Source organism: Sciurus carolinensis, chromosome 2 (genome assembly GCF_902686445.1).
Source record: "Sciurus carolinensis chromosome 2, mSciCar1.2, whole genome shotgun sequence".
NCBI lineage: Eukaryota > Metazoa > Chordata > Mammalia > Rodentia > Sciuridae > Sciurus > Sciurus carolinensis.
In genome coordinates this window covers 12,706,453-12,732,374 of record NC_062214.1, presented here as the reverse complement: position 1 = coordinate 12,732,374, position 25,922 = coordinate 12,706,453, and the positions used below count along the sequence as shown (strand labels likewise).

Genomic DNA, 25,922 nt, shown 5'->3' with positions numbered 1-25,922 from the left:
GAGGACGAGCCACCTGCCCGAGTCGCTCTCTGACAGTGAGGGCAGGTCCCCGATTTGCTGCCAGGTGCCTGGCTGCAGGGGTGGGACTGACTGGGGTCACACTGCCCCGGGACAGGAGAGCGCACCCCGCTCAGCCCGCTGGAGGCTTTTCCCGTTACTCTAGCTCATCGCCTGGCTTCTCCGCTCTGCAGTTCCAGAGCTGACCTCCTAACACGCGGGCCCGTGCCTTTTCATGATTTTAAGATCATTTAGAGCGCATGTTCTCCACCGGGGGTGATTTTGCCCCCAGGATGCATTTCCTAAAGTCTGGAGACCCTGGTGGCTGTCCTCTCTGGGTGGGGGTGTGACTGGCATCCAGCGGGTAGAGGTAAGGGACACGTTGCACATCCTGCCGAGTACAGGGCGCCCCACAACAGAGTGGTCTTGCTCAAAATGTCAACAAAGCCATGGTTGAAAACCCCTGATTCATAGAAGGCTGAATGTTTCACGGAGAGGGAGTTTGTAAACAAGCAAAATGTTCATGTTCCCAACAACTCCCCCTTTAAAAAATCAGCCCACATCCCTACTTTAAAAAGAAACTAATCAGCCCTTTGAATTGGGTTACCATACCACCAGTTTTCTAGAATGTTTCTGAGGAGCTAAGTATTCTTCTCCGAGCAGTAGCTGTTGACAAAGTTGCCAGAGCAGCATATGGAAGACCCTCCAAATCCCAGGCCGCTCCCGCACTTGGTACCCAGTTCCTCAGGGAAATGCCCCCCGGGGAGCAGAAGGCAGCCGAATAACTCCCCTCCCGGCTGCAGCAGAGCGGCGTTCAGGGCTTCTGCCCCTGGGATGGTGCAGAGGTTTCCAGCTGGAAACAACAGACAGGCTGAGCCCGGGCCAGGGGAGTCCAGGGGTTGGGATGTCAGAGCTGGTGCATCTGGGAGCAAAGACTGGGCATCTCCCTCCTACCCTGGGTGGGCCCGAGGGACCCGTGGCAGAAGGAAGCAAGCAGCCTGGCTCTGGGTCGCCAGGAGACCCGACCCCCAGAGGTGTGTGTGTGCCTGACACTTCTTTACAGATTCTAACATTAGCAGTTGTGAAGAGGCCCTACAGCTGATTTCCTAACTCAGTCTTCCCACAGCACCCCTCTCTGACTCCCAGGTGACCACCCAAAGGGTTACAGGCCCCACCCACGTGGGGCAGGCTGGGAGCGGAAGGCGGGCCCTGAGCCTGCAGGGCTGGAATTGCCTCCAGTCTGGCCCCAGGTCTGGTTCCCGCACAGCCCTTCCTGGGGGAAAGGGCTCCGGGAAGGGGGGATTTACCAGTTAACTTTGCTTTTTCATATCAAATCCAGGAAATTAAAGGCACAAATGCTCAGAGGCAATAAAGGGGAGCCTCTCCCACCCCACAGACCTCCCTGCTCCCTTCCAAGCCTGGAGGTCGTTAGAGTGGAAAGCCAGCTGAGGCCTGAGCAGAGGGCCAGCGCGGGTTTCAGAAGGACAGCCGCTTGTCATGTCTCTCTCCTTGGAAGTAGAATGTCATCCAGTGAATTCCTCATTTCTTAAAAGTAGACAATTTTTAAATAAGGCACTTACCTTCTCCCCAATCCCCGAAAAAAAATTGTAATCTACCCCTAAGCATCTTTTCTTAATAATTAGTTCCTGCAAAGACACATGCAGGAGTGAAGGGGGAGCCGCGTGGTCCAGTCCTGTGCCGGTGACCTTGGACTGTCACCTCGTCACTCTGAGTCTTGATTTTTCTGTCAAATAGGGAAGAGGTCTCTTGAGGAGAGGCAGTGAGATCATAGAGCTGCACCCATTCACACACTCACTTCAGAAATACTTAATGCAGCATCTGCTGTCCCAGCTGCATTCTGGGTAAAAGGGACAAAGCCACAGCTGTCATGGACGTGCCTCCTCCAACTTGGGGAGAAGCACCAAAAATCATAAGGGAACAAGTTCATTTCAGATCATGATAAATGCTCTTAAAACCTATGGCAGGACACGGGTTGTGAGTAAGTGGGAGCTTGGCATCTTGGATGTTTTGTTGCAGGGTCCGGGGTGGTACTGGGGATTGAAGCCAGAGACACTTAACCACTGAACCACCTCCCCAGCCCTTTTTGTTTTCCATTTTGAAACAGGGTCTCACTAACTTGCTGAGTTGCTGAGGCTGGCCTCAAACTTGCCATCCTCCTGCCTCAGCCTCCCAAGTCATTGGGATTACAGGCATGCACCTCCACTCCTGGCTATCTTAGATTATTTTAGATAGAATGATCAGAGAAGGCCTTTCGGGCACTGGAAGTAGGAAGTGAATGTTACCAAGGAGCTAGCCTCGAAAGAGCTTGGGAGAGGAGGTTCTAGGCAGAGGAAATGGGAAGTGCAAAGGGCCTGGGGCAGAGGCGAGTTCGACCTGTTGAAGCAGAGAGGCTGGGGGAGTGGAGAAGTAGGTGACCATCAGAACATGCAGACCTCTGCAGGACGCTGGCTGTGCTCAGAGGACCAGGGGATGTCCAGTGGGTTTCATATGAGAAGGGGTAGCCCTGATTTTTGTTTTTAAAAGAGCATTCTAGCTACTCCATGGATGACAGACATGCTTGTCACCGGTCCTTCTGTCAATGAGGAGCTAACAGTCCCATGGAAAGCAGGTAAATGACAAGGAGCAGGTCAAATGCCTGGGCACAGCGCCCACAGAGTGGACACTCAGATCAGGAGACCCCGTGCGTATTATTACTCTGGGGAAATGTCTCTGAATCCCTTGCTCCTGGGAAAACCGCGGGGGCAGGCGGGGTGGTGTGGGTGAGCTGCAGCCCCGTGTTCCCGTGGCCCAGAAGACGAGCGGGCACTGTTGGCAGAGCCGGTGGCAGCAGGATTTGAGTCCCCCTTTCAGAGGCCAGTTTTGCCCACAGCAGATTTCAACTTTATCAACATCCAAAGTCCCCTTTTAAAATAATTCCTTAAAATAATGACTCTTTTACCATCCTGAATGAAAATCCCAAATAATATATCCTGCCCACTCACAGCATTTTACAAATTAATTTAATATCCTAACTGAAATATAAAGGAAAGAAAGAAAAGAAGAAAAGTATTTTTAAACTACATCTTTCAGTGTGCACATGCTCGGGCATGACCCCAAAGAGGACACGCAGAACCACCTGATCCTTGCACAGGCCGGGCGTCCCTCGTCCCAAACCCAAAACATTCTAAGCACCAGTGTGATCCCGCAAGCGGAAAAGTCCAAGTGGAAAAGTCCGCAGCTGACCTTGGAATAGGTCAGACACAGATGCACTAACAGTATCACGTAAGACCACCTGCAGCCCGTGCGTAGAAGATGGGTATAAAATGTTAACGAATCTGTGTTTCGACTTGGGTCCCATCTCCAAGACATCTCATCCATAAGCAAGTATTCCAAAATCGGAACAAAATCAAAACTTCAAAACATGTCTGGTGCCAAGCATTTCAGACAAGAGATTCTCCACCTGCACCTGCTTCTCATTTAAATGTTTGCAGTTAAGAAAATGAAGAAGATGTGGGGGGATTCTGTACAGATGAAGGGAAAATGTCGAGGCGGGTAGGCGGACTGTGGAGTCTGAGCAAGTACATCCAGTTCCTGTCAAACCTGAGCAAAAACGTTTTGTGTTTATTGATACAATGCAGTTATAGTCTCGGCTCTGGTCATGAGAAACGGGGATTTTACATATGCACGCAGCAAGAGGCTTGAAAATCACATCGGATGTCAGAATTTTCCATTCTCCACGGTGGACAGTGTCCCCAAAACCTGTGTCACCTTATGTGGCAAGTGGGACTTTGCAGATGTGATGATGTGGCCCAGTGTAATCTAAGAAAAAAGAAAATTCATTTGCTCATGTAACCAGGATGTCCTGAAGTAGACGTCAGTCATAGCGAGGCCCGGATTCCGAATGCTTTCCTGTGGATCTCATATGGATCTGTCACCACCTGGGCACTGACCAAGTGGGTGCCCGGTCCCCAGCTCCCACACTACCAACCCGCCTCTCCGGCTCCACCCCTCCACCCGCAGTTGGAGCTGACGTCCTGTGGCCAATTCCCATTGGCTCAGCTTGACCATGTGGTCTTCCCTGAACCAATGACTATGATTCTGGCCAGTCCTTCAATCCCCCATCACCCTGGAAGGCCAGGAAGGGGTATTGGTTCCACCAAAACGTAGTAACTGCTAATTTACAGATGTGGAAGCTCATTCCCAGAGAGATCGGGTTGCCCCATGATATCATGCTGCCTCCTTTGTTAAAGAGGATTTTAAAGGTGTCTAATAAAGACACTGTGTCAGGGGTCCCCAAGACCCCCCTCAAACTCTGACTTACCGGAACCTGCACGCCTCAGGAAGGCTGCTGTGCTCACAGCGACAGTTGATTGCAGTCAAAGGAGGCAGATAAAAATCAGCCACGGGAAAAGGCACAGGGGAAGAGTCCAGGGGAGGGCCAGCGTCCCTTCCAGGTGTCCCCTCCCAGTGGAGCACAAACACTCCACCCGATTTTCCCAGCAGCAAGGGTGCCAAGGGCTGCCCTGGAAGCCCACCTGAGCCCTGGGGTCTGGGGTCTCACCCGTGTCCTGTGTCTCCCAGGGGCCAGTGATACAACCACGCAAGGCCCTCATGACTGACCTCAGCTACTGAGACCCCAGCCCCAGGGCAATGAGAGACATCACCTGAAGTCACACTAAGCACAAGCGCGTGGCCAGGGCCTCCGAGCCGAGCACCAGGCGCTGGCCGAAGCTCAGTGTGAATGTACACGCTCCTCAGGGAGGCCCGGGGTCTGAGACCAGGCCTGCCGACGGTCTTCCCTGCACGAGCAGCCTCCACAGCCTCACGGCAGAGGCCCAGAGGAAGCCACCAAGCGCCTCGGCTGGGCTGGAGACCACCACACACCGCAGGTGCCGCGTGCATTCAGATACCCCGGGGGGCGGGGGGCACACCCTCCCTGTCCTGGCATGAAGCTCAGCCTTGGAGGGCAGACACTCCTCAGCACAGAGTGACCCTCACAGGCATGGAGGACAGCCGCAGAATGATGGAGCCAGATCAGGCACGAGCCTCAACCCCAAAGCCACCTGGTCCAAGCCAAGGGGCATCGCACAAATCAGTGGCGGTGACACGTAACAGGAGCTGTGACTGAGCCAATGTCCCCAGCACTGGCTTTGTTCTGGGCACGGTTCTGTCTCCCCAGCAGCCAGCGGCTGGCCGTTGTTAGGAGTTTCCACTCGGGCGCAGTGGGAAGTAACTTTGCGTCAAGCCCAGGGCACCCCCAAGACGTCCACGTTCACCGCTGCTGTGCAGGACGGACTCGCTGTTTCCTTGTCTGTCCTGGAGAGGGGCAGACTCTCCATAAAGAGCTGGTGAATACTCTGGCTTCATGTTGGGTGGTGATGCTCAGCGCTGCCCTGTGGCCCGAGAGCAGCTGTCAGCGTGAAGTGACCAGAGCGGGGTGACCGCATTCTAGTAAACTTGACTCACAGAAGCAGGCGGCAGGCCACGGTCCGCTGACCGCTAGATACTATGGCCCTTTCCAGTCTTTTTCTTTCTTAATGCTGCCCATTAAACTGTCACTAAAAGTATCGTAACCTGCACTTTGAAAAACTCATTTAATCTTTTTTAACAAAGTGTCAAGTAAGTGAGCCCATTTACAGGTGAGAAAAGGGAGGTGGACTGAGGCCCAATAACTTGCCAGAGGTCATCCCTGGTGCAGGCGGGCGTGGCCTTGACCACAGGCTGACAGCCCAGAGCCACACTTAACCTCTGCTCCAGAGCGCTCGGGAAGATGGGCTCTCCTTATTATTTTTCCAAATTCTTATTGGTGCCTTACCGTCGTGCGTGATGCGGGATCTGCTGTTACGTATCCATACGTGCACGTGATGAAACAACGTAATTTGGCCAATATCACTCCTCAGTATTTCCCCTTTCCCTTCCCTCCTCTCTCCCAGGTCCCTTCCCTCCACTCTCTGGATCTCCCTAGGTTTTCAGGAGACTCCCCCACCCCCTTTCTCTTTTTTCCTCCCCAGCTTCCACGCCGGAGAGGAAACTACAACCTTCATCTTCTGAGCAGGGCCTACTTCACTTACATAATGTTCTCAAGTTCCATCCATTTTCCGGCAAATGACATAACTACATTCATCTTTATGGCCGGATAAAACTCCACTATGTTATTTTGATTATTATTCAGCCAGGACAGGGAAGGACCCCAAAGACCCCAGTCACGTGGGCCCTTTCCTGTGGAACCTGGAACTTGTCTTCCTGTTGTCCAGAGCCTCGTGTTGCCGATCAGAGAGCGCACACATCTCCCTTATTTGGGTTGAACGCATTTTAGAGTCATCGACTGCAAAAGTGCTACGTGCTTAGAAAAGTTGGGAACACAGGAAGTTCTAGTGTACAGGTTGGGTTCTGGTTCATTAGAGCAACTTTTGGGTCAGTTGTAATAAAAACGGTGGCCTCCTAATCCATAGGGACTGGGAAGCAGGCCCTGACGTGGCTTCGGCGGGAGCGCTTGTAAATCTGAGGCCGCCGAGACCCTTGGCAGATGCCAACCGCTGCCGCCTCCCTCAGCCCTGAGTAACTTTGGCCCCCGTTTGGAACCTCCGAGAGTCACGAGCCCGCGTTCTTCATTCCCGGTTGCTTCTTATCACACTGGTTTGTTTTAGGAGGGACTTTCTTTTATGCCGTTACCCTCTCCCCTCCGGCCAAGAAATACAGCCCCACGTCACCAGGTGTCTGTGATCCCCCAGGCTGATCTCTGAGCCACCCAGATGATGAACTGCCCAGCCACCGTCTGATCAAGACAGTTGCACCAGGAACACACAAGGATTAGGCTACGCGCTGCCGGCCAGGGCCTCAGGATCTACCCCGGGGTGGGCGTTGCTGGCGCCCCAGGACTCCCACCAGCCTGCTGCGCACCGTCCTCAGCGAGACCAGCCCTCGGGGATTTGCGACACATGAAGGCATGGGGACAGTCGCCCTGCCCTTGTCTGGTGTGAGCCTTCCCTGGGAGAGAACCACCCAGACTCTCCAACAGAGATGCCTTTCCACCCACCAGCGCCCCCCGGCCCCGGCACCGTCCTTCCCAGGATGAAGCCGGTTTTGGAAAACCTCCCTTGTCTCTGTTCTCTGTCTGGTTTAAATTGATTTTTTTTTTTAAAGTGATCCACTTATGCCAGTGCTTGTTTAGGAAATTAACCACTGATTTTTCTTGAATCCAAAGAGTTTGTAATGATTAGGAAAACGGTTTTCACTCGCTCTGTGCCGCCGGGTGATTTCGGTGCTCCTGCTGGGTTGACAGAAACAGGTTCTTTGCGTGGGGTGTGAGGCAGTTGCGGGGGCGACCACACCAAAGCCCGGGCAGTCGGCTGCATGCCAGGGCTGGGCACGGCGTTCACACACCTGCTATCTCACTTAACCCTCGCTCTGTGCAGGCGGTAGAGAGATCAGAGGGGATCTGAGGGGCCGGGGCCCTGGGTTAGCTGGAGAGCAAGGCGCAAAGGCTCCATAGTTTAAGTTTTATTTGACTGGGTCCAACGCGGTGCCCCTCCACGCTGCTCAGGGTGACTGGAGCCACAAAGCCGGGTGGCGTGTTTATGGAGTGTGTTGGGGACAAGTTCCACAGGTGACCTGAGATGAGAGGGCAGGCTCCCATCCTGCAGTCCAGATGTGCTTTATATTAATTAATATTGAGTCGCCACCAATTTTTTTTTTTAATTTCTCCATCTTTGCCACCCTGGGAAAACACTTTCTACTTGGGCAAAGTGGTCTGCTGCAGGCAGTACTGGGTCACCGAGCTCCTGGGTGCTTTTCTGGGGGCTGGTCCAGACTCCCCTGCTCGGGCCCAGCTAGTTTCCAGTAAGGAGTTTTTGAAAGGAGGCCTCGTCTGTGCAGCAGGAGCCACCCCGTAGGCAGAGGGCGAGCAGGATTTCAGGAAGCCTGAGATGTGGGCGTGCTCAGAGTGGGCTCCGGGTCTCCAGTCACTGGGGTATCTTTAGTTTGTTGTTGTTGTTTAACTTTTAATTGCACTATAAATATTCAAATATCTTCTTTAAAAATTTTCTAGAATATTCTGGATGATACTACACTTTGCTTTGACCATCGCCTTTGATTCCTAGTCCCTCCTCTCTGCTTCCAAAAGCACTTACTGCTCTGACTGTGCAGACATCCTTTCAGATATCAGTGAATACATAAGCACCCTGAACATACGTGATAACAGGTGTTACGAACAAATGGTAATCAAATGCAATATATAATATATAAAAGGGATTTTTTTCACTCAACTATTTTTTTTGTGTGTTCATGTTAACGCGTAAGGATCTAGTTCATTTCTTTCCATTGACATTTAGTGTTCCATATGAATAGACTGCATTTTGTTCTCTAGTCTCCCTTGGCTGGGCAGCTAAATTGTTTCCCATCTTTTGCAACTAACAGTCCTATAAGAAACTTTTTTTTTTTTTAAGAGCACCGTGGATTGAACCCAGAGGTGCTCTGCGGCTGAGCTACATCCCCAGCCATTTTTATTTTTTTATTTTTGAGACAAGGTCTCACTAAGATTCCTCGGCTGACCTCACACTGGGAATCCTCCTGCCTCCAGAGTCACTGGGATTACAGGCATGTGACACAACTCCCGACCTCAAGGACCATCTTGTCCCTTGTTCATGTGTTTGAGTTTTTCTCCAGGATAAATAATGAAAACTGGAATTATGTCCAGGCGTGGTGGCACATGCCTGTCATCCCAGCAACCTGGGAGGCTGAGGCAAGAGGATCACAAGTTCAAAGCCAGCCTCAGCAACTTAGTGACTCAGGAAGACCCTGTCTCTAAATAAAATTAAAAAAAAAAAAAAACAGGCTGAGGATGTGGCTCAGTGGCTGAGCACCCCTGGGTTCAACCCCTGGTACCAAAAACAAAAAAAGAAAGAAAGAAAACTGGAATTACTAGATACGTTGCCTGCCATTTTCATTTCTTAACACAAGAAATACATGCATACAGTTTTAAATTCATTACAAAGATCCTCTAAGAAAACAGGCGCGGCCCAGTGACCCGAAACCCTTGCTTTCTGCCCAGAGGCAACCGCTCTGGTCCTGTGCTGACCTTTCTAAGCGACAGGCTTCTGCTGTGGCTGGCCATCTGTTTTCTGGCTTAGGCCTGACCTCCGGCGTCATGAATGCCGGATAAGGATTCATTCCCTTCTCCCAGCCTCCGTCCCAGACTCCCCCTCGCGCCTCCCGACACCCACGGTCTTCTTCCTTCCTGCTCGTGTGCAGGATCGGTTTTCTGGTCACTCTGCAGATGCTTCCCCACAGAAGCCACCGGCACCTTCACGCTTTCCCTCTGGGGCCTGGGCGGCGACAGCCTGCTGGGCCCCGCCCCGCGGGCACAGCGGTCCAGCACGGCCACACCGGGAGGGGACATGCAGTTTCTCGGAGGTGCAATGGTTAGGAGACGAGTGATGTGTGAAAACGCCCCAAAACCTTTCCCTCCTCGGCTCCCGAGAGTGTTTTCCTCATCTGCTCTCGTCTCTCAGCAGGTTCCCTGCCTCGACCCCCAGCCGGGGCCCAGGGTGCCGGTCCTGACTCTGGTGCCCTAACGAGCTGCCTGGCCTAGAGGCTGTGCCTGGGCCTCCGTCCTCAGCGCCTGTGAGCTGCGATCAGCAGCCGCCTCTCGCTCTCTCCTTTCCTTCTTTTTTGCATGTGCTCTTTAGGGTCAAGAAGGGCTTATGGGGGCCGGGACTGTGGCTCAGGGGTAGCGCCCCTGCCTAGCCTGTGTGAGGCACTGGGTTCGATTCTCAGCACCGCATATGAATAAATAAAAGTCCATCAACAACCAAAAAAAATCAAAAAAAAAGAGAAGGGTTTATGTTTCGTTTTGTCTTTTTCTTGCACTGGAGATGGAACCCAGGGGCCCTCGACCACTGAGTCGCATCCCCAGCCCTTTTTTACATTTTATTTAGAGGCTGGGTCTCGCTGAGTTGCTGAGGCTGGCTTTGAACTTGCGATCCTCCTGCCTTGACCTTCGGAGCTGCTGGGATTACAGGCGTGCACCCCCGTGCTCGGCTGGGTTTCTCTTCCTCATTTTTATTTTTATCATGGAAGTAACACAGACTCCCAGGGGAAAATCCAACAGGAAAACGAGTCTATGGAGAGAGGGAACAGGCCTCCTCTCTCCTCTCCTGACCCCAGTCCCTCCAAATCCCGCTCAGGGGTGGAGTTGCTCTGAAGCCAGGGACCTGGGGTCACATCCCTGCACTTGCTAGCTTGTGCGGCTTTGAAAAAGGTACTCTGCCTTTGTGCACCACGGTTTCCACATCTATAAGATGGGAAAACAACCGCTCACCTCATAGAGTTTTCTGGGGACTAAATGAGATCATACCTGCAGGGGGTGCAGAGAGCACTTAGCAGGTATTTGTCAGGAATTGACCAGCTATGTGTTGTATACACTTTGGGCTAGTGGCTCTTCACCTTGGCAGCACGCTGGAATCACCCAGGAAACTTTGAACTTCTGGGTGCCTGGACCACCCCCTGATTGTCTTGGTGTGCAATGCAGGCTGAGGTTTGGATTTTTTAATGCTCCACAGAGCATCGCCGTGTGCAAGCAGAACTGAAATTGAGTGTGCTACTTATTCCCCACGTGTGTCAGTTAGGATAGGCAAGGCGTGCGACCGTAACAAGCATCCCTGACTCTATTTCTCAGTCTCCTTTTCATTTATGGCGTAAATCCATTACCAGCAGCAGCTCGAATCCACACCACTTACTCTGGAACCCAGGCAAATAGAATAGCTTTTATCTAGAACGTGCTCATTCCCTTGAAGTGGGAAGAAAGACAGCCTGAGGAACCAGGCACTAGCTCACGGAGCCCCTGGCCAAAGTGACACTCCACTTCTGCGCACATGTCATCGGCCAAAGCCAGTCACATGAGCACACCTGAATTCAACAGTGACACTGTACTGGAGCCAGCAGACTTTTTCTGCAAGGGCCAGAGAGCAAACTTTTTAGACCAACATGGGGGCTCTCCCAATAGTTCATACTTCTTCTCTGGAACCAGGGGTCCCTCAAAACCAAAAAGTGTTGGAAGGAGGCCCCCCTGCCTACAGCCACTTCTGTGAGACGTGTCCTTGTGACACTGAAGTGTCTTGGCAGATCCATGGGCGTTTGCAGGGGACTTAAATACTGAAGCGGGTGGATATGAACCAGAGCAGGACCTGGAGGCTGGGCACCGCTACCAGCCGGGCCGCGCACAGGCGCACTCCAGGCCACGCGAGTGAGCAGAGAGGAAGGACCAGAACTGCCTTGGGGGTGGGGGGAGAGGAGGCTGGGACCCCAAAGGCTGCGCTCGCATGGGACTGTGCGCTTCTCTCTCCCACAGGACACCACGACGTCCGTGCGCATTGGCCTGATGATGGAGGAAATGATCTTCAACCTCGCAGACACACACCTGTTCTTCAACGACCTGGAGGTTTGCAGTTTCTGCTTCGCTCAGTGTTGCTGTGTTTAGCCGCCTGCATCTGGTGGGGAGGAAGATACTTCTTTCCCTTCTTTCTTCCCTTCCTTTTTTAAAATTTCTTTTGCTTTTAGAGGCTTGAAACTTGCTAGCAACCCCCGAGAAGGTACAGAACTGTGGCCAGCAACGGCTTATTGGAAACACTTGGCCGGATTAGCTCCCTGGCTTTCCTGGTAGCTAATGGGCCTTCCTCTGTGCTCAAGTGATGTCCACATGCAGTTCTGCTAATCCAATAAAGGCCGTGCAGTTTCTTCCTCCTGAAATTTGCTATTTAATCAGTTTATTAAGGCAAATTAGTGCAGATTCTCCTGGGTCAACAATAATTAGCAGCGGGCCAGGATGGAAGCTTTTAAAAACAATTTACGTTCCCCTGAAAGCATGTTTTACAAAGAAAGAGAGTGAGAGCGAGCAGAGGGACTAATCTTATTTAGTGTATCTGCCTCTGAGCCCCTAAGCAAGATGCACAGGAGGTAGGAGGGGGGAGCAGCTTCGGAAATAAACTTAACTCATTTATTTATACCCAGCCTCTGTCGGAAGGATTTGGGAAGGATTTCAAATGGAACACATATTTAAAATGGAACTATTAAAGCAAAGGCAAAGGGAGAAAGAGCTGTGTAATGAATGTTTTAAAAATCCAGGTTCAGAACTGCTTCAGTCAGGTTCTGAGTCCATCTGAGCTTCCTGGTAACCAAAGCAAGAAGGGAAATATGAATTACTTCCCTCTAATGGAGGAACAAGCAGCTTTCCTCAAGGTGAAGGAGGGTTTGAGGGATAAAAAGATTAGTGTGGGGCTCTTCTGGCTTAGTAAATTACAATCACATTATTGGCTCAACAGGTTGGAAAATAAAGGCATCCTACAATAAAAACTGTATGTGAGAAAACAATGCTGTTTATCCTACTAGGAATAGTGTTTCTCAGGATCTAGAAAATCCCTGGGGAGTAAGCATAGAGTTGAAATATAAAGGCTGTGGATTCCAGACCTGTCCTAGTCCAGGGATTTGTGAATATTTATCATCAGGAAAGGAGACAGGGTTTTCCTCCTGTTCCACAAGCCAGAGATGGGAATCCTTGCCCAAGTGAGCTGGGTTCTGAAGTGCAAGCCCCTAGTCCCATCCAGAAAATGGACTGGATGTTCTCTGCCCAGTAAGAACCCAATTCAAGGAAAGGGTCCAGGTGGAAACTTGAGTAAGGAAGAGCTTTGGTGTGGGGAGGAGGCCCAGGGCAGCCAGGCCAGGCCGGTCCTTAGCCAGGAGCAAGCGCGGGTGCTCCTTAGCGACCTCTCCTGGCTGGGGGGCGCAGGACAGGAAGAAGGTGAGAACTTTGAGGAGTTTTTAAATGCCCATTACATTCAGCAAGAGTTTCCGGAGCCAAATGTGAAAAAGACAGAGCAGATTGCAAATATCAAGACCCAACTGGCTTTAGAGTAAAAAGGGAGGGGCTGTCGGGCCGATCAAATCCAAAAAGGAGATGGTCTGCGATGGCGGAAGGGACGCAAAGAAAGCCAGCCAGGGCGGCGGACGGGCGTTCTCCGGGGAGGGCGCTCCCAGCAGAGGGACGGAGGGAGCCACCAGGCGGCCACCCCGCAGGCGGGACAGTGAGGGCCAAGGCCCTGGGGAGAGCACAGGAGCGCAGAGAGTGTTCGGGGACGGCAGGAGGACGAGTCTGGAGAGGGAGCTGCAGAGGCATCAGTTTATCCCAAGTGCCGTGCGAGCCCCGGCGCGGGGACGCGAAGCAGGAAGGGCCACGATCTGGCTGCCGCGTGGAGAATGGAAAGCAGCGGGGGAGGCGTGGAGGTGGGAGAACGGCGGCTGTCGCCACCAAGCAAGGGAAGAACGCGGGCCGGTCCCGGGGTAAGGAAGGGCTTCGGGAACCGAGGCGAAGCCCAGGCGCCTGCTGATGGACAGGCGTGGGGTGGGCGGGGCCGGGCGGGGCTCCTGGGCGTGGTCACGAGATAAGCAGCGCGGGCCGCGGGGACCCCCTTGCGCCTTAGGGAGGCTCCCACGGGCGGGCAGAGATGTGCAGTGACAACCCCGGACGGGTCGCAGGAGGCTTTTGTGGCTCTTGGCTGGCGGTGGCTTCCCCTGGGTTTCAGGCGATGTCCTCAGAATCCCTCCCCCTCTGCTCTTTCGCACTGACCCCGAAGTTGGAGTCTGCGTCGCGCCTCTTGGAGAAGGGTCTTCACTACCAGATGGAGCTACTCGGGGAAGCCAGTGTGTTTTTATTCTCTAATGTTTTTTCAAAAATGTCCCCCGTGCGTGCCAGGAGCCCCCAGGGCACCTCGGCAGAATCGAACCATTAGGCAGGGAGAAGTTAAAACTCACACAAGTGGAAACATGTTGTTTGCTGGTGCGAGGTGGCCTCGGCCAGCATCTAAGCAGCAGCCCCCACGCCCCGGGGCTCCCCCATGGAGCCTCCCTGGAGGGACCCACCCAGGGAGTAGTCAGATCTGTCCCTTCCCAAGGCCACAGTGACATCTGCAAATGAGGAGATTCATTCCTGCCTCCAGCAACTCCTCCTGGAGAACTTATCCCTGGCCAAGTGCTGTGGGTTCAGCCACACTGGAAACCCTACAAGAGGCCAGCACAGTGGCACACAAGTATTGTCCTAGTGACTCAGGAGGCTGAGGCAGGAGGATCATAAATTCAAGGCCAGCCTCAGCAACTAAGTGAGACCATGTCTCAAAACTTTTTAAATTTTTTGAAAGGGGTGGGGTGTAGCTAGGTAGTAGAACACCCCTGAGTTCAGTCCCCAGTGGGAACAAGACCCATGTCCTCAAGACATTGGCCTCTTGGTCGCGGAGGCAGACCACAAACAACCAAATATATGCTACCATGACAACCAGAGCCATTAAGAGAGACCAAGAAAGGCAGGGCCGCAGGAGTTGCTGTCTCAGGGGTGCTGTCTCACCGGGAAAGTCCTCTCTGACGTTTAAACAGATACCTGCAGACGTGAGAGAGGGGCCACACGGGTATCTTGTGGAAGAGCATTTGAGACAGAGGGAACCGCAGTGCAAAGGCCCTGAGGCACGGCCGAGGTTGGTGGGTTCCAGGAAGAGAACGGAGGCCGGTGCAGCTGAGTGGAGGGCAGGAAGGGCTGTGGTGGGCAGTGACGCATGGGCGGCCTTTGGATCACATCTGACAAGAGGCCGCTGGAGACCGTCAACAACTTGGCAGGCTCACCCGGCTGCCCAGCGGAGAACAGAAGCCGTGTCTGTGCTGGGCGGGGGGCTCGCAGGCCCCCGGTGGAGAGGAACCCGAGGCTCGCACACTGACCAGGATCACTGGATGTTCACCGGGCCATCTGCCTTGAGCCCGGGCTCTGCCCTCTGCTGGCTGTGTGGCCTGGGGAAGCGGCTCCATCTCTCTGAGCCTCAGTTTCCTCCTCTGTTAAGTGGGCAGAGGGAAAGCCCCTGCCTCTGGGCTGTAATGAAGGGAGTTCAGGAGGGCAGTGAGCACAGGGACGGCCCCCCAGGGACATGCAGGAGGGGTCCGCAACAGGGAATTGCTCCTTCTCTTTTACTATACATTTACTATAATGTATTTTACTACATTTACTATAATGTATTTTACTACATTTACTATAATGTATTTTACTACATTTACTATAATGTATTTTACTATACATTTGAGCAGTAGCGCTGGCTTCTCAATCCTTATGCTAATTCCCTAACAGCAGGGGCAACACAGAGGCCTGGCAGACTGTGACGGCGGGGTGGGGACAAGACGCTCCCAGCTTGCTGCAGCTTCCCCCACAGCCGCCGCCCCCACGCCCAGCCAGCCTGCCTTGTGCCAGAGCTGCTTGTCACCCGTCAACTCCAGGGGGACGGGGTGGCCACACATGCAGTCCCACATGCCGGTGGGAGAGTCACTTGAGCTCAGGAGTCCAGGCCCAACCTGGGCAACAAGACAAGCCCCCACCTCGAAAGAAAGGAGAAGGGGGAACCGACACCCCAACAATGTCTTCGCTAATAATCTTTAATAAGTTTAAAAGGGAATAAAACAGTATGATAAGGCACTTCATAAATCGTAGTGGCGAATAGTGTTTAGAGATTTGTTTCCGTGATGTGAAATTTCATACCGAACATCAGTCAAAGCCCTTGGAAAGCCCCGTCCTAGGGCAGAACCGCCCTGGATCGTCCTGCAGCCCTGTCGACGGTCTGTCCTGAGCGCCTGACGGGGCAGGTGCAGCCAGGCGCTGGGCCTTGTGCCAGTGGCCATCCCAAGGACGGAGAGCATCCCCAGGGCTGTGGAAGTTCTGTCAGACAGAGCCGCCCTGAGGTCCTGAATTTCCGGCCACGAGCTGCCTCTCCGTTGCCATGGTGATGGTGATTGATGGCGATGACTACAGCTGGCGCTTTCGAGGCCTGCTCCTGAGCCAGCACTGGCTCGTGGGGTGTGACCGTCCACTCGCCACTAGGATCGTCTCTGCTGCACCGGGCTCCTCTGGGGACAGGGTTCCCCCGAACAACAGGAGCATGTTCCTCGTGGCTCCGGAGGCCACCTGCTGGGAGCCCTCTTCCTCCTGGTGACAGCCACCTTCTTACTCTGTCTTCGAGTGACCTTTCTCAGTGGCAGCACTGGGACTCTGGAAGCAGGCTCCTCACTGTGTCCCCTGTGTCCACTGTGCTGGGCTGTCCCTGCCAGGAAGAGCGGCGGCTCTCTGGCTTGAGAAAGCAGACAGCAGTTCACGGGAGCCGAACCAAGCAGGGACTGGAGCCTCCCGGGAGGCCGGAAGATCTGACCTCAGAGGAAGAGGCCCCTGGTGGCTGCAGACGGAGACCAGAGCTCCCACCGGCTCTGCCGGCACCTTCACAGCCTGTGTGCGACCAGGACTCATCGGGGAATGGCATCCTGACGCAGTGAGACCCGGCCGCACCCGCTCCCCATGGACTCCTCGGCGGTCAGAGCAACGCACAGGGGATCCAGGCGCATTTCTAGAAAGAAGGAGGATGACCGTGGACGGGGGAGATGACGTGGTTGTTGGGTGCAGGCACACGTGGAGGTCACGGACACCATCCTGGCGGGATCCCACGTGCCCAAGCCGGTGACTGAAGAGCCACCTGCATGTCCATCCTGTGAGCCGACGGCCACAGGAGGCAGGTGCCCTCTGCACCCCCACTGAGGAGACAGGGAAACCGAGGCACTGAGCACTTTGCTCACCCCATGACAGACGCACCGCACCCCTGCACGGCACCAGGCACCCGCGGGAAGACCTCCCTGAACCCCCGCCGCCTGCAAGGGAGGTGTTCTCCCAACCTCCATTTCACAGATGAGGAAACTGAGGGTCAGAGAGGTCAGAGTCCAGGAGCCAGCCGGTGTGGTGTGAGATCTGGGCCCAGGCCAAGCTGCCTTCTGACCTGGGGTGTCCGGCTGTGATGGAGGTTGCGGTTTTGAGGTGACTCGGGAATGTGGATCAGCAGAGCAGATGAAGACAAGACCCTCAGTGAGGAGCAAGAGGCACCTGGCGATCTCAGCAGAGGCAGCCTGGGCGGGTTCAGGAGCAGCCTGGCCACCTGGTGGGCGGGGGTGCAGATTCTGGAGCTTTGGGACTGCCCGTGCTGGAGGGGTCAGCAGCCGCTGCGTGCCTCACGGCGTGACTGCTGACGGGTTCTGCAGGCGCTCTGGGGAGGATATTCCACTGTTAGTTCTGAGCTGCTCTCCCAGCTCCCCACGGGCCACAGTGGCACCGCGGGCCACAGCCTCTGGAGTGCTCTAGGGACAGGCTGAACATTGAGACAACTAGAAAGACGCCAGGTGTCCTCCCAGGCGGGGCGGCCCTCTGGGCTGGTCTAGAGGCAGCAACGACAATCTCACTTTTAAAACACACCCACCCTGCAGACGAAGGAGTGGCCGGCAAGCTCATCTGGGCCCCGAGGAGAGTCGAGAGTCGTTTTTCTAAAGCAGATTTGTCAACCGTTTTCTTTTTTCTGCTGGAGGAGAGCAGCAGAGTATGGGAAGTGCCACCGTCGCCGGCTCAATCCCAGCTGGTTCTGGTACGTGTTGTGAATTCCGAAGCCTGAAGCCTGTGGGGTGCAGGAGAAGGGGGATCCAGGAGACGCCTAAGAAGGGGTGATTGAAAAGACCATGACCCTAGACACGCCTTGGGCAAGCACCATCAAGGAGGAGCAGAGACAAATCAATAACAACATCCGGATGAAAGGGAGGCCCTCACTACAGCTTCCCGCAGGTTCGTTGATGTTAATCAGGAAGCAGCAGCGAGGCTTCCCGGGAATTTGAAGCGCTAGGTGAAACGGACACCATCAGAAAGCTCTAGGTTACCAAAACCAGCCCAGCGGAAATGATGAATGAATGAAATAAAATGATACTGTAAGAGGGTGTCAGAGGGTTAAAGAGTACTCCCCAAAAATGGCACCGGGTCCCCCTGGTTTTCAACAACAGTTCCAGTGAACCTGGGAGGAGAGGCCGGCCCCACCCTACACAAACTAGAGCAGAGAAAAAGATGGAATGTTCCCCCACACTCCGTAGGATCGGCGTCACCCCTAAACTGAAGCTAGGCCCTGAGCTCGTGCGGAGTGGGCAAACGGCACCCCTCTGAAAGGTGGGTGCTCCTGCCGTGGCCGCAGACGGGATCAGCCCCTCGCCCTCTTACAGAGGCTCCCGAGCTCCTGCCTGAACTTCGGTTTCCATGCCGGTGAAAGGACACCCTGGGACCATACTTGGTACCAGCTACTAAGTGCCTGCCACTGCCTCATAACACACCTGCGGGCAGAAGCACTAGGCATGTTTCATAATTTAAAAACACAAAATGAGACCAATGACCTTGTTCCGTCACCTGAGGAGACCCAGAAGCAAAGACACCCCTGTCGCCGTGGGCCACCAGCATCCAGATCTTGGTTTGTAACATCATCCTCCAATCAAAGGACCTGGTGCTCCCTGGAGAAATGGCCGGGCCAGGGCTGGGGCAGGGACCGTGCAGGACGGGCCAGAAAGTAAGAGCTGCTCAAAACCCCACAGTGACGGGTCGTAGGGAAGGGACACAGGATCCAACTGAGAGCTTCCAAAGGCCTAAGTTGGAATGATTCAGTCATAAAGTACATAAGGTAGCATTGACCCTGACCCAAAGTACCAAGCAGGTCCCCGCAGGTCCAGACCCATGGAGATAAATGAGAGCCAAAAGGAGCAGGGAAGAGGCGGAGGATGTTCCTCCCTCCGCACGAGCCCTGCCTGGGGCCTGCCTTCCGGAATACAGTGTAGAAAGGGAGATGACTTTTCAGATGAGCCCTAACCAACACCTACCTGAGCCAGGTGATCACGGTCCTCGGCCACAGTGGCAAGTCATGGTGAGGGTCCAGACCCTCCTTCTCAGGTGAGGCGGGCCCTTCCCTTCTGGGGCCTCCCCACCCAAGCCCCAGGCCAGTCCAGCCACCAGAAGAACCACCCATAAATCCCAACCGAGAAACGCTCTACAACATCACCTGGACACTGCTCCCTTAAACTCAGAAGCAAGGAAAGTAGGAGAAACTGTCGCAGCCCAGGGGAGCCCAAGGGACCCTGAAACTAAACCTACCGTGGTACCTGCTGGGATCCTGGAATGGAAAGCGGGCCCTGCGGGAAAGCTACGGAATCAGAACACAGAATCAGCTGGAGCCAATAATAATGTGGAAGATGTGTTACGCGTTGCAACGGAAGCAGCCTGTGAATAGAAATGTCAGACGGGTATGGATGCAGGAACTTTGCAGATCTAAACCTACTCCGAAATAAAACATTGACTTTAAAAAGCCGAAGACTCAAAGGTGTGAAGCGACTTGCCCACATCACACCCAAAAATGTCACGGCTGGGATCAGAGCCCGGGGACCGGCATTCAAATGCAGACCCTGACACCTCGGGGTCGTGAGCCTCACCCCAAGTTCCAAGGTGCATCATGCCAGCATCCTGACCTCTCTGCGGGGTCTGACTCAGAAGTGCATTTTGCAGAGCTGACCGTCCCTGCGCCTCTCTCAATGGTGAACTCGGTTATATTTGACCGTGACTATGCCAGGCAGTTTGGACCCATACGGCTCAAAATGGCAATTATGCTTTTCAAATGGCTTTGCCTGTATCCACTCACTGAATCCTTATGTCCCCTGCAAGGTAGGTATGTTCAGTAGCTCAGTTACCTTGGGAAACTAGGGCAAGGGGGACGCAATGCCTTTCCAAGGTTACCCAGTTAGTTAGTAAGTTGCAGAACCAGAATTTGAACCCAGGCCCCAGAGTCTGTGCCTTTAACTGCCCTACTCTCCAGTCTTGCAAAAATTGATTTAAAAAAAAAAAGCGGGGGGCAATGTCTTTGGACTTTTCCAAGTTAACAGACGAAAGAAGAAAATGGCCATTGTATTAGGCCTAAGTTAGCCCTAGAGGCCCCACAAAGTTAGGGAGGAAAAACAGAAGTCACCCAATCTGATCTGGGATAGGGTTGGGGGAGTTTTTACAAAGAAGGAACATCAACAAAGCCTTTAGCAGGCTTTGGACAGATGGAAAAAGAAGGGAAAGGTGTTCAAGGCAGAGGAACAGCAAGTGCAAAGGCCCTGTGGCAGGTTGCACCATCTGTTGAAGGGCTAGCTGGAGGCTCTGTCTATAGCATGGCAAGAAGAAGGGTGCGGGGAGAAGAGGTCAGAGTGGTGACAAGCATGAGGCTGTGCGCAGGTGGGGTCAGGGCTCATTGTGACGGCTGTGCTTTTACTTGGAGGGAGGTGGGAACCATCGTGGGGCTTGGAGCTGGGAAGGGACATGATCTGACTCAGGGTCTAGCAGGGCCCGCCTTGCCGCTGGATGGAGAGAGTGTGGGAAGCAGGGAGAGCAAGGAGGTGATGCGGTGTCTCGGCCCGCGGTGGGCAAACTGCCTCTGGAAAGGACCCGACGGCAGACACTTAGGCTTTGCAGGCTGTGCTGCCGTCTCATGGTGACACAGTGCACGGGCAGCTGCCGGGTGTGCACGTGAACGCACACAGCCTGTGCCAGCAAAGCTGCAGGTGCACAAACGGGCCACAGGCCACCTTGGGGCTGGGGCGGTGACGACAGCTGGACCCCCTGAGAGCCACGCGGGGAGCGTGACCCGTCATCGTGTGTGTTCAGGGAGGGCCCAGGGCGGGTGCGAGGGAAACGAGGAGTCAGCACGGCCCAAGGTGGGGGCCCCGGCCTCCAGCCTCGACCGTGGCCGTGATCAGCATGCACGGGGAGCGGCGAAGCCCAGGTGCTTCTCCCGCCGCCGGCTGGGTGCGTCTCCATGATCACAGCTCGCGGCCAAGGCTGCCGCGTCCAGGCCTGGCTCTTCGGCCGGCCGCACCGTGGGCATCGCGTCAGGCTGTGCAAGGAGGTAGCACAGACCAGGTGGTGTGAGTGACGGGCGCTGACCGCCTCGCGGTCCTGGAGCCCAGCGTCCAGGGGCAGGCCGGCTCCCGCCCAGGGCCGTGAGGAGAGTCCCCTCCCAGCTCCCGGCCGTCTCCGAGGTGTCACCCCCCCTTTGTCCTCACCGCACGTGGCACTCCTCCTCTGCGCCCTCTGTGTCTCAATGTCCCCTTTCCATAAGGACGCCTGTCACGCGGATTAGAGCCCCCAGGCCCCAAGTAACGCGATCTTCCCAGTAAAGTCACAGAGAGCAGGGTTGGAACCGCGGCCGCCGGGGGCGCTCCACCCGCAGCAGGCTGCTCGTGCACCTCCGCCGCCTCTCCTCACTCGCCGGGGTGCCAGGGGCTCCCTCTCCATCCACGTGCAGCGCCGAGCGTGGTCCCGCCACACTGGACGCGCTTACTAAACGCCAGCTCCTACCCAATACTAGGTCTCATCTCCTCCCTGCCGAGAAACGTTCCACGAACGTGTCAAGAGCGACACCCACACTTCTTACTCTCTTTTGTTAAAGAAGAGGAAAGTGTTTCCACGCAGCCAAGTCCTCCCTTAACTCCCGGAGCTGCCGCTTCCGGTCAGACGTGTGACTTTTCCACTTACTTATTCTATGCATGTATCCATACGAAATATTTGGTGTTTTAATACGTTCTTATAAATATACATGACCTACTGAAGCATCAGGGTTTTGTTTGTTTGTTTGTTTGTTTGTTTTTGTCTGTGCTGGGATTTGAACCCAGGGCGCTCCACCACTGAGCCACATCCCCAGCCCTTTTGATTTACTGATTTATTCATGAGACAGGGTCTTGCTAAGTTGCTCAGGCTGACCTTGAACTTGCAATCCTCCCGCCTCCTCCTTTCCCTGGGATCACAGCTGTGCACTGCCTTGCCCAGCTGAGTGTACCCCGCTTTAACCTGCTCCCCTCACGCTGGACACACCGCTGGTGTCACCACCAGGATCGACTTCATTCTTCCCAGCTCCCCGTAGCATTCTGTGAATGGACGTACCACATTTTATGGAGCTGTCCTCCCATCTGGGGAATAGTCGCTGTCTTCCCATTTCTCTCTGGGTTGAGGGACAGCCCGGCACAAGCCCTGCAGATGTCTCTCGGGGTGCAGTGGCCCTGCGATCCCAGCTACTTGGGAGGGGAGAAGGGAGGATCTCCAGTTCGAGACCAGCCTCAAAGACCTAGGGAACCTCTGTCTCAAAAAAAAAAAAAGTGGAAGTTCCTTGAGGCTGAGATTGTCCTGGAGCAGGTCCCCAGTGCCACGTATGGCCTGTTACCAGGTCAAGGCCAGGGCACCCTTTGTCTGTCTTTGCTGTCTTTGCAGCATGGTCCACTCAAAGCCCAGGGAAGTCACACCTCGACCCAGGAGAGACCAGAAGTACCTGTGATCCACGTGGACGTTCAGAGGCCCCGCCCCGGGGCCTGGGGGAGGGACAGCAGACTCAGGGCCATCAGATTCCATCAGAAACCCAGTCGGGCCTCCTGTGCTCTGCACTGTCCTGGTCCCCTCGTAGCAGGCTGGGTGGGTAACTGGATCCAGGTCAGCTGGTGGGGTATGAGGTAGTGTCTAGCTGAGCGTCGTATTTTATGAAGCCCGAAATGTGATCGCCACCATTGTCACACTTTAGCGCCCCCGGCAATCCCCTTGCAAATGAGAAAAACAGAGCCTCCCCAAATACCTTCCCCCTGACATCAAGGAAAGCCCGTGGAACCCTGCCCAGGGCCTGAGCCCATGCACCCCGGAGGGGCTTTCAAGCTTAGGGAAAGGCTGGAGGTGCTTTTCCAATGCACTGGGGAAATGGGCCTCTGGGTTCGTTTTCTCCCTGCTTTGTCTGTAAAGTCAGTGTTGCCTCCTAAACGCAAATTCATGAGCACGTCGGGACTGCGGGTTCTAAGATCCTTCCAGTCGTATGAAACGGTGCGAATCAGAGATCTCGAACTCAGATGCCCACGGGAGCAAACCCGGCAGAGACTGTGGGGTCCTGCAACTAGATGCCCTGCGGCTCCGCCCCAAAGGACGGTCGGTGGGGACACAGGGATGGGGGCTGTGCACTGCAGGGCGTAAACTCCCAAGAGCAGCCGGAGAGACAGGGCTCCCTGAGTTACACGTCGGGTATCATTCCAGAAAAATGTTTTGCAGCACAGGGGAGGCTAAAGAAATAAGTCTGCAGGCCAAGTTGTAAGCTCCGCCCTGACTGGACTTACCAACCTGGTGGACGAGGACTCCGCCTAGTTCCTTTATCCCCCCAGGGCTGTCCATGGAATTTTCTGTGGTGATGGAAATGTGGGCAGCATCTAGTACAGCAGTCCCTGGGCACCTGTGGCCACTGAGCACTCGAAATAGGACCAAGGAAAGACGGAAGCCGAGGGGCTTGAGGGTATGGAGAGCAGCAGGCCTTGAGTTCTCTGATTAGCCACCTGGGATGTAGTGTTCAGTCAGGGATGGTCGCAGACCCTGGGACCCAGGAGGTGGCCTCCAGAAGTTGGTGCTTAAAGAGCACAGGGTTCTTCAAGGCTAAGGCAGGAGAGCTTTCCAAGCAGGGGAGACTCGGGGAGGCAAAGGCCTCCACCGCATGGCCAGGGCCTCCACCGCATGGCCAGGGCCTCCACTGCATGGCCAGGGCCTCCACTGCGTGGCCAGAGCTGCCATTTTCCCTGAGAGGTGGGAGGCTAGGGAGGCTGGTTTGCGCCTTCACCCCCCATTGTGACATAAATCGTGGTCCCCTGCCTTGCAACACTGTCCCAATTTGGGTGATGAATTTTATGATCACCCTCCTTACGGCCAACCTGCTCCCTTATAAGGAAACCAGAGAGCAAGGGGAGGAGACTCAGCAGAGCACCTCTGACCCGCAGTGGCAAAGCCCCCAGGACCCCGCTGCTGGCTCCCGCCCCGCCCAGCCCACCCCCGGCTCATGGAACCCACTCGTAAAGGTGCCATCCGTTCATCAGACCCATGTCTTCTTCTCTTCTCTTCAAATCCTCCACAGGATTGTGACCAGATCCACGTTGACGACGTCTCCTCGGATGACAATGGCCAAGATTTAAGGTAGGAATCTGGGGAGTCAAAAATGTCTATCGGTTGGTTCTCAGGAGGGGAGGGCTGGTCACCAGGACCAGACGCGCCTGTTGCTGGCCAGATGTGGACCCTGAGCCCCTCTGAACTCAAAAGCACAACCCGGCCCCTCCGTCAGCCTCTTCCCCCGACCTCTGACCTCTGCCCCTGCCTTCTGGGGTCAGACACATCATGAGCACTCGCCCCCTGACCTCTGCCCCTGCCTTCTGGGGTCAGACACATCATAAGCACTCGCCCCCCGAGCCCGAAATCACTGCCCTTAGGAGTTTGGGAGACGTCCTTTGGCGCCTCGATGACATTCACTAGCATGTGTGTGTTCTTAACACAAAACAACCCATCCCGTCGATACTCAAGACACCTCCTGAGGGAGGAAGTGGCGAGTCTGGTCTTCGGGGGAGACACCCCTAAGGCTCGGTTTCTGGAGGTCGGGTAACCGCTGCCCAAGGCGAGGCGGCTTTCAGAGGCCTGTGGCTGTTGTACTCCCAGCCTGCACCGGGGGAGACCCGACCCACATGGAGCCCGGCGCACCTGTGCTGCGGCCCCTTGTCACCTCTCCGCACCCCAAGTCCATCGCCACAGAGCGAACGAGGTGGGTTGTAGGGCCAAGGTCTCCCCGCTGGCGTCTCCCGCTCATGCCTGGACCAGAAGTGGGAGTCCCCATGGGGGCCCTGCCAGTGTCTCCCGAGCCCCGCACGGTCACAGTGATGGACGTCCAGACACCCGCTGCCCTCTGATTAGACATCCAGAACGTCCCTCTGCCACCAGGCTGGTGAGGAACAGGGCCAGCCAGCGCTCCCCGGTAAATAAATCCCAGATCAAAGCTAACGTGTCCTTTCCACGAAGCGGTCTCTGGGGGCCGCTGTCCCGCTCAAGGCGGCGAGGCCGGGGCTCCAGGTTCAGCACTGCCGGCAGCGAGCTCGGAGTCCTGTCCAGAGCCCAGGGGTCTTTCCCCAAATCAGATTCCCCACCTAGTCATTCAGGAAATGGCCGCTGAGTACCTACCTTACGCCAGCTCCCAGCATCCGTGTGGCTTTCTTCTGGGGGCCGGAGGGGTCCTGCTGGCAGTAAGACGACTCCGGGGCCTTGCCTAGCACCCTGCCTGCTGGCAGTACTTCCTGAGAGAAGCCCTCGAATCTCTGAGGCAGCCCTAAGGGACAGGTGCTCTCCTGTCACCCCCGTCATAGTCGAGGGACGTGAGGCACGGAGATTAAGCCACCTGCCAAGATCACACAGCTGGTAAGGCAGGATTCAAACCCCGGGCAGCCCAGCTCCAGGGCCCAACTCTTACTGACCCGTCGGTCCCTCCTGGACACCCTGCCCCACCCTCCCCAAGGGGCCTCCACTCTTGACAGTATCCGGGCATCTCCTCAGAGGATCCTCCAAACTGATGGTCAGTGTTAGAATAAATATTCTTTAAGAATAAATTCTGGCAAGATGGGAAGCTTTACTGCACAGGAAGACCACAGGGTGGTTAAGAGTTGGGGTTCTGGAGTCGGGGGGCCATGATGGGCTTGAAAACTCTGATGGGAAACTAGCCAGCACCCGCTGGGTCCCACTGAAGGGGAGTGGCCACCGAGTCGCCGGCACAGAGGCCATCTCTCAGGGACTCAGTGGGTGCTGGCCGTCTTCTCCTTCTCTTTGAGCCTCTTCCTCGGGCTCTGAACAGGAGTGCCCCCTGCCTCTTGGTGAAGGGACCCCCAGAGGCCCATGTAACACCCCCATGAAGGGCGCAGACCACTCAGGTCAAGGTCGAGCAAGGTCAAGAGGGGTGTGGACAGCCTCTAGTTTTCCAGTTGCCCGATGTTAACACGGGAGAGCTGAGGAGGTAGCTCCAAGGTAGAGCTGCGCTCTTGCCTGGCAGGCTGGAGGCCCCAGCTTCCCTCCCCAGCACCTAAAAAAGAGAAAAATAGGGGTAATGACCTAATCGAGTTAGAACCATTCTTACCTTTCACACACCAGCACCCCTCACCGCTCCCAACAAACAAGGGAGGATTCTAAATGTTCCTCCGTTCCCGCGGCATCT

At 55.0% G+C, this 25,922-nt stretch overlaps 1 protein-coding gene and 1 long non-coding RNA gene across 2 annotated transcripts in view; one reads left to right on the top strand and one right to left on the bottom strand.

Annotated features, from left to right (window-relative positions):
- Nucleotides 1-25,922, top strand: part of Eya2 (EYA transcriptional coactivator and phosphatase 2) — a 160,877-nt gene that overhangs the window by 122,430 nt on the left and 12,525 nt on the right. Inside the window, exons 10-11 of the mRNA XM_047541636.1 lie at nucleotides 11,345-11,434; nucleotides 23,814-23,872. Of these exons, the coding sequence (XP_047397592.1) occupies nucleotides 11,345-11,434; nucleotides 23,814-23,872 (149 nt within the window). The remainder of the gene's footprint in view (nucleotides 1-11,344; nucleotides 11,435-23,813; nucleotides 23,873-25,922) is intronic.
- On the bottom strand, nucleotides 15,514-18,426 carry LOC124977793 (uncharacterized). The gene is made up of 3 exons (XR_007107259.1): nucleotides 18,259-18,426; nucleotides 17,310-17,501; nucleotides 15,514-17,099 (listed from the first exon to the last, which is right to left on the bottom strand). It is a non-coding gene; the product is annotated as an uncharacterized LOC124977793 (long non-coding RNA).